We start from the raw sequence: 23,065 nt of genomic DNA on the forward strand, positions 1-23,065 counted from the left end.
ATGCTTTTTTTCTTTTCCTATTTTGCTTTTAAGTTTTAATATTTAAATTTATAATGTTTCTTTTTCTTTTCTTATTGTGTATTTAAGTTCTAGTATTTAAGTTTAATTTTTTTAAATTACTTGCTGTTTGTATATATTTTGCACATTGAGTAGTCTATTATGGGCAAGTCAGTTAATCCCACTTACCCTGAGTGTCCTCATCTGTCAAATGTAGCTGGTAACATTTTAGTACCTACTTCATAGGATTGTTATGAGGTTAAAATGAGATTTTATATACATATACATATATATGTATAAGTATGTATGTATGTATACATACACATACAATGCTTTGCAAGTATAATCCTTAAAGCACTATATAAATGGAGGTTATTATCAGTTCACATGTTTAACAAAGTTTGGCCTCAAACTTACCTCAAATGCTATCTGTGACACACATGCTATAGGTTGTCATTCTCTATGTTAAATTCTGTTTTGTGAATTGTACTAGTGATGTTTTTAAAAGACTGCTAGAATATCCTAAGTAAAATGGTTTTTAAAAATTAAAAAGATACCTATCCTCAGTCAAAAATATTCATAACCACCCCCCAAATAAAAACTGAACAGAGAACTGAAATTCCCCCAAAGCTGGGACTTGTGCTAGGTCATAAGTTGAAGATGTAGAGAGCTAGAAAGGAACCTCAAGTTTATCTAATCCAGTTCCCTCGTTTTACATGTGAGGACTCTGTAACCTGGTAAGGTTAATTGATCTGTCCAGAGTTTCACAGGTTGCTAGTGGCAGAATCAAGATTTTAACCCTCCCTTCTGACTCTAAATTCAGCCTACTTTCTACTGAATGGAAAATATCATGTCAATAACCAACTGGCAAGCTTTTATTAAATGCTTAGTGTGCTTCTGATCTAATGTTTAACTATTAGATATAAATTGAGTCTAATGGCTCTTACTTAGAGGGGAGTATGATATAGTAAAAAGTGTGTTGTACTCAGTAGGAAAAGACCTGGGTTCAAATTCTGATTTGGAGTCAGTAGTTGTATGCCATGGGTAAGTCACTTAGCCTCTCTGAATTTCATGTTTCTCATCTATAAAATGGGTTGGTAACAACTATGGTGCTTATATCAAAGTGCTATGAGGATCAAAGAAGAATCATATATATTTAATCTACATTGAGAACCACAAAGTACAATATAAATGTGGATTAAATTTTATTTCTACTCTTTACTCTTTATGATTTATTCAGTGGCTGTATGAGAAAGGCTAGATCAGCAGTCCTAAACTCTGTATGTGTATGTGTGCGTGATGGACCCCTTTGGCCTGTGGACAGATTCTCAGAATAATGTTTTAATGTAATTGAGGGAAATGCTAAATTTTAATTAGAGTTTAGTGAAAATAAAAATGTAATTTTTTTCTCATCTAAGTTCATGGACTACCTGAAATCTATCCATGGTCCCCTTCAGGGTCCTAGACCCCAGGTTAAGAACCTCTGACTTAGACAACTTCTGAAATGGGAAGAAAAAGCATGTAGATGAATCTCACCACCCACTGAATATTCATCTACTTTTCAGAAATACAAGTGATAGATTCTAGATGATGATTTAGAGATACTGTGAAATTAATTTAGTTGTAAATATGAATAAATGTATATTGGAATGTTGATATACTACATAGAAATTGTTAGTAGCTGGGAGATGCATGCTTGTATGAGCCACTTATATAATTTATTAGAATGGATAAATATATCCATTCCTACACCTGCCCCTATGCCCACCGCCTAGCCAGGGGAGAGGGATATATCAGCTCTATCCCAGACCAAATATATATTTTTATGACTAAGAACAACAATTACTTGTGGAATTCTTCATATTGGAATATGAGAGATGGAAGGAATTCAGGTTTATTTATTTCATATTACAGAGATTGCTGGCCTTCCTTTTTGATTACTTTTTAAAGTCAGCCATTATATTACCTATAGAGAGCCTTAGGTATGTCTCTCTTCTTAGTACAGCTGTGATGGCCATAAGCTATCAGGACTAACCAACTACTCAGGTCAGGCAACATTTTATGATACCAGAGAGAAGTGACAGAAACAATATAACTGGGCTAGCTATTTCATTTACTGGCTCTGCAGGAACCAAAGTGATGAATAGATTATACCCTGACCATATAGATTATACTCTGAGCAAAACTATAGTCATCATTTGCCATGAGGAAACAGCCACAAGCAGATTTTTGTCCAGCTCTCATGAAAAGGCCAAGGTAAAAACTAACATATATAAATATATATTCCCCCAAATTAGCTTTTCAATGCTATCTACATCATTTATACACACTTAGTTAAGCATTTTAATGATCACAGGCACATGTAAACCAGAGTTATTTAGAGCTTTATAATGTGGTAACTATCTTTGCTTATCTCATTACACTCACTAGGCAGAGTCAGATCAGTAAAGAACTTTTTGAGATCATCTAATCAAACTGCCTCTATTTTACAGATAATAAAACTGAGGCTCAGAAAAGATGAGTTTCCTTCAAGGTCATGCAGCTTGTTAGTAGTGACAGAACTCAGACTAGAATCGAAAGCCTCCTTATACTCTGCCAAATGCCCATTCCACTACACTACATTGCTTCCTTATCAAAGCACGTTTGGAGAGTTAGACTAATGAACTGCTCAGAACATAACCAACATAGTCTACAACTTCAACTGCCTATTTCTGGTCAAAATCCAGATCATTTGGCTGAGATGTTAGTTTTTGGAAAGTTGGACAAATGAGGGCAGGGGATCAGAATGCTGCCCTCCTCTTCTTCCTAAAAAATCACAGAATCTTTCTTAGCATTAAAAGGGCCTTTAGAGGACATCTAGTACAAGGTATACCTAAATATGACTTGAATATGAATCTGCTTTATATGCTGAAGTGGTCACCCTAACGAGAGAAAGAGAGAGAGGGAGAGAGAGAAAGAGAGAGAGAGAGAGATTGAGAGAAAGAGAGAGAGAGAGAGATTGAGAGAAAAAGAGAGAGAGAGAAAGTAGCCAATTCCACATTTGCTTCATTCTAATTATTAGGATTTTTTGTTTACATTTAAAACTTGCTTCTCAGCAATTTCAGCCTATTACTCATAGTTCTACTCCCTGAGGACAAACTTCCATCATTGACACATCCTCCCTGGCCACCCTTTCCTGTACTGGCTGGGCTGCACCTTCATTTATTCCCCTCAACTTACCGGTCGAGGTTGGGGAGTTTGAATATTCTTTTTCCCCACTAGCACTTCCATAGTCTCCCTTTTCCTCCATCACTCAGTAACCTCTCTTCTTTTGAGGTTTATGCTATTCACATCTATCAGCCAATCAAAATCTTGGTAGCTATTGTTTACAGACCTCCAAGTCATTTCATTTCCTTCTTCAATGAGTTTTATACCCTGATTCTGTCCTCTTCATTTCCTTCCCTAATTCAGAGGACTTCAAAATACATATTGTTTCTCCCTCAAATACCATAACCACTCAGTTCCTCAACCTGCTTGCCTCCCATGACCTACTTTTCCACTCAATTTCAGTCCCCACAAAGATGGTTATAGCCTTGATCTTGCCATAATTCACAAATGTACCACCTCTTTGTTCATGAATTGTGAAGTCCCCCTGTCTGATCATAATCCATTGGTTTTTCACGTCTCCTTCTGACTTCCCTTACAACATCCTATGTTTCACCCTTTAATATGACCTCAAATAACTTGGCCCTTCAATTGTCTCCCAGGCTATCTCCCTACCCAACCAGGTAGAGCTGGAGGCTGGTAGAAGACTGAGGGGAGAAGCATAGCCTATTCCAGATTTCAAGGTCTATAAAAATACCTTAACTACCATACTCTAGTTAAGCCTCCAAATGTAGAAACTATATGGAGGAAGAACACAGGATATTTTGTGGGTTTTATAGCTATTTACATAAGGAAGTGTCATTTGCCAGAAAAGAGGGAATTTCGTTTAATAAAGATATTCTGCATTGTTGTAACTCCTTTGACATTTTCTTGCAATGATTTCACATCTATGGATTCATTTTAACCTCACAGAAACTTTTGAGAAATAGAGTAGAAGCTGTTATCTCTATTTTATGTAATTTAGATGGTTATGAATAAACAAACTTTAAATAAAATGTTTTAATTATAAAATGCAAAGTTGGTTTAAGGAATTAAGTATTCACATATTCATTTTCTCAGGAGAAAACATTTCTAGTCTATGCTGACTTCTTTTGAAACTTTCCAAAAGAGGTTGTTTTCCTAATTTGAGAACCAAATTTATGGACAGATTTCCTTCCCCTTCAAATGCAATAAGAGAATTATCTTTTGAGAATGGAAAGTGAGAAATGACTTGTATTTTTAAAGTGTTATAGTAATTCATGCAGATGACATTATGATATTTGAGAATTTTGGGCCATTGAGCTCAAATGATTATTTTTGGTTCATATTTCCTATCACTTATTAACATGAACCCCAATGGAAGGGAGGTGCAGCTTGCATAAATGTGATTGGCTTTTTGCCAAAATAATCCTTTAATTCTACCTCCTAATGTATATCTTCTAATCAGCCCTACTGGTCGTGGTTAGACTGGCATATCATTGACTTTGCTTGGAAAGTTTTTGAAGTTATCATAGTTCTTGGACTGGTAAATCAGGATTTAAAAAGACATTTTAGGATGCAGACCTTTTGTAGGGATTTGAGAGGAAAAAAGGTCTCAATGGTTTATGAAATGGCCTGTTTTTGAATTCTAGTTCTCTTTTGACTTCTCAGTGTTTATGCATCATTATTTTGTGATTATTATCAGTTTTCTACTGGTAACTGAGTTCTACTTTAAGAATGTCTAAAGCCTAAGAGAACTGGACTTTATTGGTTGTCTCATATATCGATTATATATTAATGACCACATATTAATGAACAATTTAATCTGGAAAATTTTCTTCACTAAAACAGAAGAGGGTAATTTGAATATTGCCTGTCTTCTCAGATTGCTAGATTTCAAGTCAGGAAGAGCCGAATTTGAATCTTGCCTCTGATACTTACTATCCTGAGTAAGAAAGTTATTCAGATTCCCAGAGCCTCTGTTTTCTCATGTGTAAAATGGATATAAAATAATACCTGTAATTCCTACCCCACAGGGTTATTTATTATAAGACTCAGGAAAATCTATGTGTAGTACAGGTTCTGGGCTCAGTTTCCCTACTTGCCACTTATTCAGTGCCTTTGATTGACTGATTTGTTGGAATTGTCCTCATCTGTTTACAATAGTTAATTAAGGTAGGGTGATTGATTGCCTCAAACAATCTCCACGTGTACACTGTCCTCAGTTTAATATTTGCTGTTCTCAGCAGATTTATTGGAGTATGTTTAGCAGTGTCCATAATCCCCAAACCTGGATAGCTCTCTAGTGATTTGGTGGACTTCTGCACCATCAGTTTTGAATGTTTTCCCCAGGGTCTCATACTAAAAAAGTATCAGGAAAAGCCTGAGTGGCACTATTTGTAATCAAATCCATTCATTAACATTTGCTATACAAACAATTCTTTCTTTACACCTAAGTGGACCATTCTGCAGACCTCTGCTTAAAGAGATTTTACTAATGTGAATTTGCAAGAGGACATGGGGAAGGGAGGTTGATAGGCAGGGAGGGGGCTGGCAAACAGTTTAACAAGTAGTGGGGGCCAGAAACAGAGACGTGAGAGCCGGAGGACCACACCTGTCTGGGCCAGAACCAAGAGGAAGAACATTTAGTGGCAGACATGGGCAGGACACAGACATAGGCAGGAAAGGACAGGCGACAAGCGGAGGCCAGAGACAGACACATCTTAGCCATGTAGAGGCACTGCAGATGCATGGCCAACAGATATGAGGGGGCTGGGCACCCAGGCCAGACAAAGGTTTTCTCTCTCAGCACTGGAATTCTCAAGCCAAGCCCTTGAGCCCTGCCCCAGAAGCGGTGGTCTGTCCACACCTCAGCTCTGCTTTCACTTGGAGGTTTTATTTTATTTTTGCTTTTTTGGCGGTAGGGGGCAGGAGTGGGAGGCTGTGGAAGGGAGGGGCAGGAGTGGAAAGACAGGGCACAGTACTGAATTGTAAAGTTAATATAGGGTTTTGTTGGGGGTTTTTGTTTGTTTTTTGGGCTTTTTTAAAATGTTGATTTCTTCCAGAAATCGCCACTTAAAGTTGAATTTGCCATAATGCAAATTTACTTAAGCAAGAACTGTGTATACTTTCATGTACATGCTAATGCAATTCTAATAGGTTAACAGAGTCAGCTAGGTGGTTCAGTGGATAGAGCGCTGGGACTGGAGTTAGGGAGAACTGTGTTCATATGTGACCTCAGGCTTTACTAACAAATCATTTAGCCTCTATCTATTTCAGTTTCTTCAACAGTATAATGTTGGTAATGAAAGCATCCACCTTCCAGGGTTGTTGTATGAATCAAATGAGATAATGTTTGTAAAGTGCTTAAGGCACAGTGCTTGGGACATAGTAGGGGATTAGTAAATGAGCTTACTCTTCTCTTCCCTTCCTTTCCCTTTTCTTCCTGGCAGCTAGGTGGCACAGAGGATAAAATGCAGGGTGTTCCTAAAGTCTGGGCACATAGGCAACTGAGGGCAATGTGGAGTTACTGCATCAAGTTCGCGTGAATCTTGCAAAGTGCATCAACCTTTGCAGCACAAATGATGGAAATCATATTTGTTACTATACTTGTTAATATTCCAATTAAATAAAATTTTCATTCATTTCATTTCTTGAAAATATGCATTTTGCCTATGTGTCCAGACTTTAGGAACACCCTGTAGTGGGCCTGGAGTCAGGAATACCTGAGTTCAAACCCAGCTTCAGATACTTCTTAGTTGTGTATTCCTAGGCAAGTCACTTCTGTTTTCCTCAGTTTCCTCAACGGTAAAATGGGGATAATAAATAGTACCTACTTCCCAGGGTTGTTGTGAGCATCAAATGAGATAATTATAAAGTGATTAGCACAACTCCTGACACACAGTAAGTGCTATATAAATGTAAGCTATTATTATTCTCACTACTGTCAACTCTATATAGACAGTATTAATAAAGCACTTAGCACGAGTTCTGGCACATAGTAGAAACTTCCTTTCCCTTCTGCCTGCCTTGGTGCTTGCAGAAGCTCATCCCTAACTCAAACACAATAAAGAAAAGGAAAAAGAAAAGAATATTAATTTTACCTTCTTAGAGGGAAAGGCTTTGTCTCGGTATTCTCCCCATCAAGATTAAGGGCTTGGGTTGACTGGAAGTTATGTCCTTACCCTTTATGTGAGATACCAAACCACCCTAAAAGAAAACCTCATTACTTCCCTTAGTTCATAAGGTCATCCTAATAAGTTCTGTACAGAATCTATTGGTATTCATTTCTACACAGGGCGCACCAAAATTTCTTTCAGAATGACTAAAACATAGGTGATTCTCTTGGAAGTCTAAGCAAATTTCCTCTTGGTCCATCTACCAGAGAACACCTGAAATTTCCATGAATGGATCCCTGCTAATGCAAAGTCAGTCCAAATATGGTTTCAGGGGCAGTTATTAAAACAATTAGGTTTACTGAAAGTGGCAAACTCAGAAAACTTCTGAAAGAGGAGTAGGTCTCTCTATAAAGGACTAAGGATAGTGGGTTCCTGCAAATAAGAAGACCCCAATATTTATTGCAAATGAGGCCCCCCTCTTATTGCACAAGTTCTTCACTCACTCCTTCAACTCATTGTTGAGTGAATGATTAAAGATGTTCTCTCCTAGTTAAGATGGTTACTTTTAGTGAGTTCTAATGATTGATTGCCCCACTCAACCCCTCTGTATATGTGTGTATGTATATATGTGTATATGTGTATGTGTGTGTATGTATATATACATATATGTATATATACACAGAGAGACTGCATACTACTTTTCAAAATTTCAAAATTTAAAATGATATATATGTGTGTGTGTGTATATATATATATATATATACTGTTATTGATCCTTCAAAGTGCTCTTTATGACTTCTGGATTAAAGATAAATTTTCTCCGTGTTTTTGCTTTTGCAAAAATCACCTCTTTAAAAAATAATCCGAATAGATATTCATTCATTCATTTATTTGATGTCCCTCATTGCACATTTAGTGGTATTTAATGAGCTTGATCTGTGTAGCTCATCATAATAGCTCTAGGTTTTGTTTTTGAGAAAGAATACTAATGTATTAAGAAAATTAACTATTACATGTGTAAACAACTGAAAAATTGGCTTTTAAAATAATACCAAAAATATAGTGTCATATGCTCTAAATGTGCTCAAGAAATTGAATCAAATTGAATCAATCACAACCAGCTACTTTAATTAATCCAAGTCCTTTCTTTTTGTAGAGTTTTGTTAATAAACTATTAGACCAGTATACCTTTTAAAAATTAAACTAACCTATTTGAAATCAATAGACAGTTTATCATGTTTCACATGTATTATTCATGACCAGATTTCAATTTATTTAGAAAAGATTGAGTTCCTGAACTCAGGAAAAAAAACCCTCAACATTTTAATTTTGATGTTATGCATTAGAATATTACAAGGGAAATTATAATATCATTTACTAGGGTTATGATTGTGCAATTTTGTATTCAAATTAGTTTTGTAAATATATTGTGTTACCATGTTGATACATGGATTGAATATAAATATTATTGAAGATACAATTTCTTTTTGCAGTGAAGACATGTGGTTCTAATCTTCAAGGACCAAGTGGTACCTTCACATCTCCCAACTTTCCATTCCAATATGATAGCAATGCTCAGTGTGTGTGGGTTATCACAGCAGTGAATACAAATAAGGTAAGTGAAAAATTCTTTTTTTTTCTAAAAAAGAGTTATATGTGGTCATACAAAATACAAAAAAAGGATGTTTGAAACTTCAATTTGTTGCATACACACGTACACACACACATAGATATAAAAGGCGCCATGGTATAGTGGAGAGAAAGCTGGTTTCAAATACCGCTTATGACATATACTGGGTGTGTGATAGTGGTCTAATCATTTGACATTTCTGTGCTCTAGGCAACTCTGTAAGATCGTAAGTTTCAGAAGAGGTGCCAATGAAATCATAGGTTCAATATATTTCTAACATATGTATGTATGTATGTATGTATGTATGTGTATATCCTTTCATTCATGATGATATGTATAGAAAATAAGATATGAATTCAAGTTTCTACCATCAGAATGACTATAAGAGTTGAGCTTTTTGTGACAAATTTGGAAAATTTGAAATATAATATAAATGAGGACAAAACATTATCTGGTTATTTTCTTTAAATTCAATATACATTTCTTTAGTACTTACATATGTGTATGCTAGTAATCTTATATTTATGCATTTATGTATTTGTGGAGATGGAGAAAGATACTATATTAGGACTGTTTCATGTATGTGTATACATATATGTATATATATATTTATATATATATGTAAACACACACACATATACTAATTGGAGGAAGGAGAGAGACAGAGAAAGAAATGGGGGAGGGACAGAAACTGATAGAAGGCAGAGAGCTAGAGAAATAGAAATCCAACAAGACAGAGAATGTAATTTCTAGAAGCTATCATTATGAGTTGCAGTTAGACGGAATTGTTTTGAAAAGGTTGCATGTATGATCATTTTTGAAATTATATTTTAGTGCAAATTTATTTAACATAAAATTTATCATATTTTAAATACCTGAATTTCATCAATAGAATTTTTAATATTTACTAGAATTAGTGGGAATAATCAATCAGTCAACAAGCTTTTGTCACCTACTATATATCAACCACTGGCTTAGACCCTGTGTATGCAGACACAATTGTAAAAGTTTCTGCCCCAAGGTTGCTTTCTACTGAGAGAAGCAACATATATACATAGAGATTTTTTTTTTGAATGAGCCTTTGAGTTTGCAAATCTGAGTGACTGGAAGGACAGAAACAGTCACCATTTTTTAGACTCTACATTGTGCCTAGTCAACTTACAATGAAAGGAAGAATGTCCTGATACACAGCCAATGCAAAATGTTAAAGAATCACTATATTTTGGCTCCATACTGAGGTTGCTTTCTATTCGTATTTGAATATACTCTGTCATTGTATTTCCTTAAAGACCCAGGGTGTCAGGGTACAACTTTTCCTTTCTATCCTCCTTGGCTATCATATTTTGCACTTAACTGCATGCTGAACAAAAACAGTTTGCTTTTCAGACTAATGTTAAAAAAATCAGAGGAAATTCGTCATTCTCCTGGTCGGCAAGCCCCACAGTTAGCTTTGTGGAAAGGAATTTGACCTCCGAAAGAAGCCCCTATTCATTTTCAAGAAAAGATTGACTTTTGCTTTCCTGAAATGATAATGTTTCTATGGAATTAGGATTGGGCATGGAGCTCTGAGGGAGTACAAGCAGGTGATGGGAAAACCAGATGAGGAGGACAGAACTTATCATTTGAGACTATTTTGGGATTGCTCTCCCTAGGAGAAGGAGCCTTGTCAGTGACTATCTGTTATCCTTGAATGTGAACTGGCTGATCCCAATTCATGAGTCAAAGAATCTTCATCAAGGAATTAGGAATCCCAGATCAAAGACTTGATCATTTTACCTAGTTATATGACCTCAGACAAGTCACTTAACTCCTACAGTCCTCAGTTTCAGCATGTTTTAAATGGGGATAATCAAATCTATCTTTCCTATGCCATCAGTGTTTAAGGAAGTAGTATACTTTAAGGTGCTATGAGAAATTTTAAAATTATACAAAATATTAATAATACTACTAAATAAACAGATTCATTTGAGTGAATGTATTTTATAACAGTGGCTAAGTACATTGTTATAATGTGTTGTTGAAAGGTTGTTGGTGTAAGGCATTGAGCACTAAACTTAGAATCAGGCTTCTCTAGGTTGAAATCCTTAAATATTTTCCAGCTGTGTGACCTTCGGCAAGTTCCTAAACATTTCTGGGCTTTAGTTTATTCCTCACTAAAATGAGCAAGTTGAAATTTATTACCTCTAAGGTATCTTTGAGTTCTAAAACTATGATCCTATAATAAATCTTTTGGTGATATGTCAAGTATCTAGAATTGTCACCAACACATGAAAGATTATATAACTGCTTAGGGGCAAAAATTATTTAATTTTTATATGCTTAATAAATGCTAAATAAATTTTTTGAATTAAAGGAATTTGGTTGCTTCTGGTGACCAGTTGTGGTCACTTTTCTGGTTATATTTAATGCTATATAATAATATATTTTAGATAAAGTATTTCACAAGAATTAACTGCTAAATTTAAGATGCATATTTTAAACTTTCTTTTTCTAAATCCCTGGCTGGTTTTAATTTAAACATATACACAATAAGGTAAGATATGACATTTTACTTAAGGTTTTGCATATTATTTAACAGATTTATTTTAATATGAATTCTCTACCACAGCATAAGGTTTCTTTTCTCACGAAATGTCTACCTAAAGTCATTACATTTCTCAGATTCCTCTCCAGTATTAATTATGTGAAAGGAAGGAAAGGATGGCATTTGTTTGGTTGATTTATTTAAGATTTAGAAAGTTTTTGCCTTGCCTCATCCCAACAAGTAGAGTACCAGTATTATTACCCTCAACTTACATATGAGGAAATTGACTGTTAGACTATTAAAATGACTATTAAATCCATATAATTTGTTGATATAATTGTCTCAATAGAAATGTTGAGAAATAGATTTAGACCTGACCATTATATATTTAGACCTTAGCTGTTATATAGTTAACCATCTTTGAGAACTCAGATGTCTCATATGGAATATCAGGGTATTGAAGTTTCCCAAACTTGTTTGTCCTGTTGCCCATCCTTTTAAAAAAAAAATACCACCCCAATCTACTTTCTTTAATCCTTTAACATTTTTTTTAAAAAAAATTTGCGTCATTTCAAACTACTACTGCCCCACCCACCCCCCGATGGTTCTAGTGCCCCCGAGGGGAGCAGTATTGCCCACTTTGGGAACCTGTGGTAGACTCTCCAAGATCTCTTCTCAAGGGAAGGTGCTCTGACAAAGGGATGAGAGGGAGCACATACCAGGAAATTCAAAACAATGCCACCATCTTGGCCACTAACTTCCCTCAGATCCTGCTGGAGATATCCAAGGACCCTGAACCCAAGAGTCTTGAGAATAACAAAGTCCTCTCTTGCCACAGGACCTGCTTTTAGCCCAGCCCCACAGCCATCATTGAGAGAAGAAATCATTATGAAGGAGCCCACCTTATTCCTCATCAAAAATAGTAGCTGGTGGTGAATTGCTACTAATGGCAGGATAAGTACAGAAGCTCTGGGAATGACAGCACCCCACTCCCAAGACCATTGACCCAGATGCCGGGCCTCACAGTCATTGTTAAGGGAAACAGTTTCTGTGGACAAGGGGTCATTTGTCCCTAACAAGTGTCAACCAACTGCTAGTCTTAGGGCAGGCAAGCCAGCCTAACTGAAGTGGCAGGGAACCCTCAGGAAGAGATGGGAGGCAGTATGTGCCAGGGAAGTCAAACTACCACCATCACCACCTTGATCACCATCTCCGCTCATACTATTGTGGAAACAACGCAGAACTCTGAACCAAAGAGCCTTCATAATAGCAATACTTCCAGCCCAATGTCAAGTTCTTGACATTAGAAACTGATATAGTAATATCTGTGGAAATGGCATTAAAGAAAAGGCATTACCATCTGCTTTGCCATTGCACCCTGAAGACCTAAAGCTCACTCTAGTCACATATTAGAAGTGCCTTCTTCCCCTCCATCCCACCTGCCTTCTCTGTTTGGATGGTTCCTTCCAGAATTTCATTTTGAGGAAGGATCACAGGCCACTTATGTCTTCATTCTTCTTCAGATAGCACTACAGACTTTCTCTTAGTCTTTCTGTACCATGGCCCCAAGCCAAGTACCTTCATCCTGGTACCTACTAAGTGCTTAATAAATTTTATTGACTGACTGCCTATCCTTCCTGTCTAGGGTGCATTTGAAATCTTTCATGTGTAAGAAAATATATGGTAAGTAGAATGTGAGTCCCTTGAGGGCAGATACCATCTTTTTAATTTGCACTCCTATCAGTCAGCACTGTTCTTTGCATATTGTAGGTGCTTAACAAATGTTCAATTCATTCAGATGGTTGACACCCTCATTGTAGAGATAATTAGAAAGGGGTTTAGAAAAGTTGAGTGACTTGCTCAAGATTGCACAAGTAGCAAGTAGATCAGAGATGTGAATCCAGCTCTGATAGTTCCAAATTCAAAACTTTTGATTATATCCCATTTCTTCTCTGTAGTAAACTAGCTAAGCAGAAGTAAATAAGCATGTGCAAATGAGGATACATTAGTACCTACCTCTTGGAGTTTTCTATTGTTGTATAATCTTAGCAATACCTAATAATCAAGGAGTATAAACTTTAATCACACAAAATGCTGTATTCTACAAGTCCATCTTTAATTGTCCATGGTCTTATGTAGTTTTTATTGGCCAAGGTTTTCTTAAACAAATGAAAAGGCGTTTATTAAGTACTTCCTATGTTCCAAAGCCTGGGGATAAAAATAGGAAAGAAATCAGTCCCTGCTTGACAGGAAGCAGATAGGTGGCACAGTGGATAGAATGCTGGCCTTAGAATCAGGAAGACTTGAATTAAAATTTGAATTTGGACACTAGCCATGCGACTGGACAAATCATTTCTCTTCTACCTCACTTGCCTCCATCTGTAAATGTTGTTTTTGTTATTGTTGTTTAGTTATTTCATTCATGTTTGACTCTTCATGACTTCATTTGGAGTTTTCTTGGCTAGGATACCGAAGTGGTTTGCCATTTCTTTCTCCAGCTCATTTGACAGATGACAAACTAAGGCAAACAGGGTGAAGTGACTTGCCCAGGGTCACACCGCTAGTGTTTGAGGTCAGGTATGAACTCAGGAAGGTGGGTCTTTCTGACTCTGGGCCCAGCACTCGATCCACCATGCCACCTAGCTGCCCCTCATCTGTAAAATAGTGGTATCAACAGAACCTACCTGATAGGATTGTTGTTGGAATCAAATTAGATAATATATGTAAAAGGCTTAGGAAAGGCCTGGCATATAGTAGGAACTTAATAAACACTTACTTTCCTCCTCTTACCTCCTCCTTCCTTCTTCTCTCCCTCCCTCCCTCCCTTCCTTCCTTTCTCTTAACCTTCCTTCCTCCTCCCACCCTATCTTCCTTTCTCCCACACTTCCTTCATTCCTCCTACCCTTTCATTGCTTCTACTTTTCCTTCCTCCCTCCCTTCCTCCCTCCCCTCCCTTCCTCCCTCCCTTCCTCCCTCCCTCCCTTCCTCCCTCCCTTCTTTTCTTCCTCCCTTCCTTCCTCCCTTCCTTCCTTCCTTCCTTCCTCCCTTCTTTCCTTCTTCCCTCCCTTCCTTCCCTCCCTTCCTTTCCTCCCTTCCTTCCCTCCCTTCCTTCCCTCCCTCCCTTCCTCCTCCCTTCCTCCCTCCCTTCTTTTCTTCCTCCCTTCCTTCGCTCCCTTCCTTTCCTCCCTTCCTTCCCTCCCTTCCTTTCCTCCTCCCTTCCTTCCCTCCCTTCCTTCCCTGCCTTCCTTCCCTGCCTTCCTTCCCTCCTCCCTTCCTTCCCTCCTCCCTTCCTTTCCTCCTCCCTTTCTTCCCTCCCTTCCTTCCCTCCCTTCCTTCCCTCCTCCCTTCCTTCCCTCCTCCCTTCCTTCCCTCCTCCCTTCCTTCCCTCCCTTCCTCCCTTCCTTCCTTCCTTCCTTCCTTCCTTCCTTCCTTCCTTCCTTCCTTCTACACTATAACTGGGGAAGATAACACATATGAAAGACTTTAGTTTCAGGGTAAATAAAACAGTTCAGAAATAACTGAAAGACATTTTAGTGTCTAATCCATTAGGAAGGGGAGAGTGGTCCAAACTGTCATAATGGAGTTGGAATCCCCTCAGGCTGGGGTGCCCAAGTAGTATAAAAGGAAGAGGGCATTAGCAGGAAGATTGGTGAGGAGGGATATGTGGTTGCCTGGTGCAAGGAAGGGAGAGGATAGTTTCACTTATGCTAGCTCTAGTTTGGACCCTCCAGTAGCTGCAGATGAGTCTGAATCATCCTGTGGCAGGCTAGAGGAAAGGGAATTCCTATTTACCACCAACTTCAGCTTGGTTTCCTTGGGTAGCAGAGCATTACCTCCTAAATTACAGCAAAAAAAATCTTCAAGCACAGCAAACAATATTTTCTCCATCCTGCTTTATTCATTAAACCCCAGAGTTTAAATTATATTCTTTTGTTCATGCTGTGTAGATGGTAGACATAACTTAATACTTTGTACCGACATGGATACAAGAAGGCATCATGAATCTCTGTTTTTTCATGTCTGAATTTATTGTTGGATCATTTGTAAATCCTCTGATATATTGTAGTCTTCTAAAACCTTAGGGTGATTAACTACGGTCATTGTTTCTGATCAGTTTTGGGTTAGGCACACTAGAAGTAATGGTTCAGTTTTACAATCTGAGAACAGTATATATTGTAGATAGTAATTACTCTCCCATCCATTTTCTGAGGAGAGTGAGACTCAATTGCAGTTTCTCCACAGGGAATACACACTGCTGTTACTAAAATTGCATTCTACATCTGTGTGGTCCTTTTCATAACATAAAGTAAATTAATGAGCGCAGGATAGTGTAGGGAATAGGGGAGTGGCCTTGGAGCCTGGAAAATCTGGATTCGAGTCCTGGTGCTCACCAACACTGGCTCTAGGAACATAAGCAACTTTCTTATCCTCTCCACATTCCAGCTAACTTTCTGAGTACATGCTAAATCTGAGTAGTCTATCTTAAATATGGAGGCAGCTTCTATACCAAGAGTTCCCTATGCCAGTGAAATCCCTGGGCCAGAACAACAACACCAACAAGTTAATGTGGTAGAAGTAAACTGGTACCACAAACAAAAATATAAATTGCTTTTATTTTGAGGCCCACCATTAAATGTTCTATAAGTTAATATTTAAAATAAATATTATTCTAAAATACAATTTTTAAAGCTTTTTTAGGGAATTTGCTATCATAATACTAGATCTTGAATAATTCAGTCTCCACTAGGTCAGTTAATCAGTTAATAAAGATTTATTAAGTGTCTAGTATGTGCCAGGTAGCAAATCAGTCCAATCTGATAGATTAGTGAAAGGTGGACTGACCTACCGTTTATATTGACTTGCAAACAAAAACCCGTTGGCTGGTCATCATGAAAACTCATGATAATGTCTAGTATGTTACGAAAGTATGCTTATTTATTATTTGATGCCAATTGTCATGTGTTAGATTGAAACAAGTAATACGTAATTGTCTATATGTTCAGTCCAAAAATAGAACCAGACAGAGCTTAGTACATCACCCTGGTTCAAATTTACGAATCTTGATGTGGAGGTCTTTTTTTTACAGATGGCTATGGTTTGGGGTATTGTCACCATTAAACAGTAAATAATCTAAACACTAATGACATATCTAAGTTGGTCATCTTAATTACTAAAACATCTGCATATGATTATTTCAGTCATTGGGACACTCAGATTGTTATACCTTCAATAGAATCTATTACCAAGTGATTTATCTGATCAATTGCACAGACATTCCTCTGAAAATGGGTGATAAATTCAATTTTACTTCTCAGTGTCTTTTTAGTGAAGGGTTGATAAAAAGTAAAACCCATTAGAAAGAAAATATATAATATGTGTGTGTTTGCAATTTCCATCCTTTCCCCTCCACCCCACTCTTTTCCCAGGAAATTATCACTCAAACCAGTTGGATTTAGGGAGAGTCTTGGACTTATAAACACTTATGTGCTACTACATTGCTAACTTTGATAACTTTAGGATTAGTACCTTCTCCTCCCCAATTACAAAAGAACAATTAACCAGTTACAAAGCAATGAGCAGCCAAGGGGACTCAAGCTGCAAATATTTCTTTCTCTTTTCACTATTACCTCACATTCCAGAAAACTTTCATTTAAATTGAACAATTGGATTGTTTTAAATAATTGCTTCAAGGCCCAGGATGTTTTTGCGCTAACTTCAAAAAACTGGCTAGAGAAAGTGATGCTTTACGAGCATAAGCTCCCAAAGATTGGGCTCTGGTCACCTCTTTAAGGAAAGAGTCAGTGGTAATGCTTGCCCTGGGGTGTGTCCAACTGCCCAGCCTCCTCTCAGTGTCCACATATGTTGACAAGTGATTGAAAAGTAGCATTTACATTTTGGTTTTCATTTCCTTTCAAATTCTAAATTTGAGGATTAAGCACTTTTAGACCAAAGGAAGAAAAGCAAGGTAGCTGCTGCTGCTGCTTTGGAACAGTGTGTGAGTCCCCCAATGTCTCTCTACTGGGTTTGAAATAAATCAGAAGGCAGCTCTACAGCCCCCAACCTAGTGAGGTAGAAGAGAGACAGAGATAAGGAGGTAATAATGTGTCAGTCAGCTGAAGCAAAGTGAGAGTAAGTGTTGGCCTGCTCTCTTGACCACAGTCCATTCAGTGGGGAGCACCACCCACACCTTTAATTCCTTGCCAACCCTGGCAAGGACAAGGAAGTCATCGGGGAGTCATGTAATACTGCTGTTACACCTTATGTGACTGTTAAGGTCTTTTTGTTCTTTTTCCACCACATGGATGGAAAGATGTAGAGACTCAGAAAGGTTATTAAGGGGTTTTGGGGAAAGCAAACTAAAACCTTGTTCCTACAGCCCCTTACCAGAAAGAGGTCACAAATAAAACTGTGATAACCTCAAGAAAACAACTTGAGCTGCATTTTGACATTTTCCAGAAGAATTATTTTCTAAGTGAAAGAAGTAAGAACAGAAAATCCAGAGGTAATGGCAAGATGTTCATTTCTTTAAATCTTTCATTTTACCAGGAAAGAAGTAATCTGGTAAAGTGTATTCAGGTCAGAGGGCCTGATTCTGAATCATGGCTGTGCTACTTACTCCATGTATGACCTTGGGCAATTCATATGACATCCCTCTGCCTCAGTTTCCTTATCATGGCCCCAATCTTCCACAAGTCACTTAACACTCCTGAGTTTCAGTTTCCTTATCTAATGAGATGGTTGGACAAGATGGCCTCTGAAGTCCCTTCCAACTCTAAATCTCTGATCCTATTATTCTGGTGACAGCTTCTCCTAATTTTGATCATAAATAATATCTCCTTAAGAGCTAGTCCTGTAAATATGAACCTAGAAATTGATAGATAATGAAAAAACAATAAGAACTCAAGAATTGCTTAGTAGGAGATTAGCGAGAGAGGAATTGTTCAGGGAAATGCACTGTATATTTCTTCATTTGCTGACATTGTAAATTAAATGCATTTTTTTCAATATTGATAGTTATCAGAACAACACAGGTATCTCTAATATGAAAATGTTTCACAACTAAGCAGCTAATCCATAGGGGTGTTGGTGTTGAAATACTTAATAAATTGAAAGGAGAATAGCAAGAATCCAGAGAGGAGTAAAGACAGGCACTTGAGATCACCTGCAGTTTAGATGGTATATCTCAGTAGGTCGGCAGAGCTCTTAGAAATATGTAGTGCTTCCAAAATCCACTATAGCCATATTTTTAAGGAATGATAGTAGTGCATGGATTTAAAGGGATATTTCCAAAAGAATAATATTGCTCTAAATGGAAAATTATCCTTCATTTCAACTACACATTGCCTAAATATTCTCCCATTAGCTACGACTGATTCAACATGGAGTCAACATACCATAATGATGAACAGGTAAGATTAAATACAAAGTTAATGTTTACAGTGTGGAATCTGGGGTGGGGTGGAACTTTTAGTGTCTATATCGCAAAAATATCCTAAGAGTTCATTTTATCATTCATGAAACTATTACTTTTCTTCAGAGCAACCCACAATAAATAAGTAGTTATAAGTGATGAGAAAGGTTGGGAGCAAAAATATTCAATTTGAGATAGATTTTTAGGCTAGTAGTTTCATTGTATTCTAAAATCAACATACATTAAGTGGAATATCTCCTTTGAATTGATAATAAAGCTTTACAAATTATGTTTATAGTATACTTTTATAATTCAACATTTACATTTTAAATATATTTATATTGCATGTTTCTTTATCTGTAAAATAGGGATGAAAACCACATACCTCATAGAGTGCTGTCAATACCAAATGAGATAATACATAAGATCATTGTAAATCTTAAAGCACTCCACATTCTAGCTGTTGTTATCATTATTATAGCAAACACCCCAACTCAAATCTTAATCTGATACCTCATTATAGTTTTAGGATGACACTTTGTTATTGAAGGCTAACCTCATATAACACTTTGTTTTCCCTTTCTTATGTACTAACCATATATTACCTAACACAATAGTTTTTCCATGTTAAGTTTCATATTCTGCTATTAGACTGGAAGCTCCATGAGGGCAGAGACCACTTATTTATGTATAGCTTGTATGTCTTCCTAGTGTCTTGTACATTATTAGTTTAATAAATGAATGCTGTACACGTAATTCAGAATGTACGCACATGTTCACCTAAATACTTAAATGGTTCTATTTTTTCCACTAATTTGGAAATCTTCTCTGATTGTTCCAGTCATGATATACTCATGCCTGTCCATTCAGTCAAGAAATTTAACCTTGGATGAGTGCATTTTTAATTGTGTGCATTGTTTTAATATTTTCTACATTAGGATTAACTTTTCCTTAACTATCACTTAGAGTTCTCTTTAGCTCCTCATATAGTGACTTGAACAGAAAAGGTTATAACAATTTTATTATTAAATAACTATAATAATTAATTTTATGTCATGTACTTTTATTAGATACAAGATTGATGTGTTCAGTATGCAAAGTGGTCCTCTAACCAAGCTGATTGATTATAGTTTCATTTTCATTTTCTGAAAAAAAAGAGAAGAGGGAGGATCAGGATCTGTGATTTTATCTGTTTAGATGACTCCTAGTATGGAGTTCTATCCTGACATAGATTAGCAACTTTTGTAGAACATAGCATTAAAGAGTTTCCCGGGACACTGGAAAAGTTAACCAACTTGCCATTAGTCACACAGCAAGTACTTGTATCAAAGGTGGAACTTAAGCCCAGGTCTTCCTAACTCCAAAGTGAGCCCTCTACTCACTCTACCATGGTGCATTTTTATATAGTGCTATGAGAGAAGATTTTTGATTCTTTCAAAAAATATAGACTTAATGATATTTTCTCTGCTAAGAAAGAAATTAGTCTTTATTAAGTCTGGTTGGGTATGACAAAGGAATGCTTCTCCTCTCCCTACCCCATTCTTATGATAGTTGCTCTCATCCTAAACTTCCATTTACCATATGTGCCATCAACTCCTAATTTTTGAAGGTGCAAGTGTTTATTAAGTGCCCACTTTTGGGGGCAAGAGAGCATGTGGGTGTCATGGGAATGTCATTCTTAAGCATTATTTTAAAGGAAACAAGAGATTCTAAGATGCAAAACTGAAGTAGAGTACATTCCATGCAGGTACCTCCCCCAGATCAGTTAGTTCAGCCATAGTACATATAACAGAGTTAAAGTGTTAGGATGGCTACTACCAAGCCACACCTCGGTAAAATGTCTTGGCAGAAGGGTATGAGGGTAACCAACAGGCCTCAAAACTATTGGCGATTAGGGGGATATCTACCCCAAGCATGTGAAGACTTTTCCTGGTAGAAAGGATAGATGAGAACAACTTGTTCCTACAGCCCCAAATTTGCCAAGGTCTTCCACTGTATCCCAGGCCACTGCCAATCATCTTGATTTTTGTCTTGCCACTGGACTCCAATGACTGTAGAAGAGTGAGGCTGATGACTTTGTGCCACTTTGCCTCACTGAAATCCAATTCATACACAAGTGAAGACATCACCCCATGATGTCATTGGTCCTCTTCAAAATGAAGGATGAACAATGTTACTATGATAACAAAGTGCAAAGTATCTATATCCTTTCATTCCCTTACAAAGTGTGAAAAAGTTTCCCTGATTGAATTGTTGGGGAAGCTTGGCATTGACTTACTGTAAAAGAATAGCCATATACTTGGTAGGACCTTTAAAAAGTGAAACCCGCCAGACATAGAGATTAGTGAACAATTAGAGCTCATATAAGAAAGGGAACAGCTTTTTGGAATGTGACTCATGCATTGCTACCAGGAGGCACTGCAGGCAGGGATTGCCTTTTCCCTCCACCTCCATTTGTCATGGTGTCTTATTGTGGAACTATTCACCCAGGAAGACACATTGTATCCAGAAAACAAAGCAAAAAAACCCCGCTACAGAAAATCAGTACTAGAAAGTTTCAAGGAGTCTGACTTTTAGGAACAAAGAAGAGATAAGCTAGTGGATTCAAGGGAGATTTAGATCTGGCAGTTGAGACCTGAAATGACAAGAGGAACAAGTCAAGGAGAGCAGATGAGAGCCATGACCACAGAGGCACTACTCCCAGGGGATTTTTAGCATAGGGAATCCATGAAAAGAAAAGGCTATGAGGGTACTATAGTATTATTGGAAGTGGAAGTTGCCTTGGCCACATCTGGTTTTCTTCTAATACCCACTTTTTCCTGCTGATGCTGTATTTATTTTGGGAAGACTGTGCCCTAAGTTTGTGAGGAGGGTGTTTTATAGATAGCTATTGAGCTTTGAGCTAACTTTGTCTTTTTTTTGATCATGGCTTTCAGGTAGTCCAATAATTTTTAAATTACCTCTCCTGGATCTATTTTCCAGGTCAGTGGTTTTTCCAATGAGATATTTCACATTGTCTTCCATTTTTTCATTCCTTTGGTTCTGTTTGATAATATCTTGATTTCTCATAAAGTCACTAGCTTCCACTTGTTCCAATCTAATTTCTAAGGTAGTATTTTCTTCAGTGGTCTTTTGTACCTCCTTTTCCATTTGGCTAATTCTCCCTTTCAAGTTATTCTTCTCCTCTTTGGCTTTTTGGAGCTCTTTTACCATTTGAGTTAGTCTATTTTTTAAGGTGTTATTTTCTTCAGTATTTTTTTGGGTCTCCTTTAGGCAGTCATTGACTTGTTTTTCATGGTTTTCTCACATCACTCTCATTTCTCTTCCCAATTTTTCCTCTACTTCTCTAACTTGCTTTTCCAAATCCTTTTTGAGCTCTTCCATGGCCTGAGACCAGTTCATGTTTTTCATGGAGTCTTTTGATGTAGGCTCTTTGACTTTGTTGACTTCTGCTGGCTGTATATTTTGGTCTTCTTTGTCACCAAAGAAAGATTCCAAAGTCCAAGTCTGAATCTGAGACTGTTTTCACTGCCTGGCCATGTTCCCAGCCAACTTACTTGACCCTTGCATTTTTCGTCGGGGTATGACTGCTTATAGAGTATACAGCACTTTGTCCCAAGCTTGAGGGGCTGCGCTGTTGTTTTCAGAGATATTTCTACACAGCAAGCTCTGGCACACCACTGCTACTCCTCCCCCAAGAACTTCCAACCTGGACTGTACTCAGATCTAAGGTGGCTCTGCACTCCCGCTCAGATCTGTCACTTAATTCCTCCCACCAGGTAGGCCAGGGGACGGAAGCAACCATAAGTAGCCTCAGAGCTGCATCATACTGTGCTGCACCCCGGGGCAGTAGACGAACTGTGAACTCCTTTCACTCTGTCCCGGAAGCTTTTCCCACTGACTTTCTCTGTTGTCTTTGGTGTGTCTTTGGTGTTTATGGGTTGAGAAGTCTGGTAGTGCCACAGGGCACTAGGGCCTGTTCCGCCTGGCTCCAGGTCTGGTTGGTCAGGTGTGGCTCGTGCTGGGCTCTGCTCCACTCTGCTCCAAGTTCCGTGGGATAGACCTTACCCCGAGACCATCCAGGCTGTCCTGGGCTGGAGCCCTGCTTCCGTCTGCTATTTTGTGGGTTCCGCAGTTCTAGAATTTGTTCAGAGCTATTTTATAGGTGTTTGGAGGGACCTGGGGGGGAGGTCACGCAAGTCCCTGCTTTCCAGCCGCCATCTTGGCTCTGCCTCCCAGTTGATGGAATACTTACACTGCTGAAATGACAGATACTTGAGCTA

The 23,065-nt window shown here is 37.7% G+C and overlaps 1 protein-coding gene across 3 annotated transcripts in view; it reads left to right on the plus strand.

Moving 5' to 3' along the window:
- Positions 1 to 23,065, plus strand: part of CSMD3 (CUB and Sushi multiple domains 3) — a 1,625,828-nt gene that overhangs the window by 829,268 nt on the left and 773,495 nt on the right. For all 3 annotated transcript variants that reach the window (XM_036758935.1, XM_036758944.1, XM_036758952.1), the window contains one exon: positions 8,711 to 8,832. In XM_036758935.1, coding sequence (XP_036614830.1) covers positions 8,711 to 8,832 — 122 coding nt within the window. The remainder of the gene's footprint in view (positions 1 to 8,710; positions 8,833 to 23,065) is intronic.

Source organism: Trichosurus vulpecula, chromosome 1 (assembly GCF_011100635.1).
Source record: "Trichosurus vulpecula isolate mTriVul1 chromosome 1, mTriVul1.pri, whole genome shotgun sequence".
Taxonomy (NCBI): Eukaryota; Metazoa; Chordata; class Mammalia; order Diprotodontia; family Phalangeridae; genus Trichosurus; species Trichosurus vulpecula.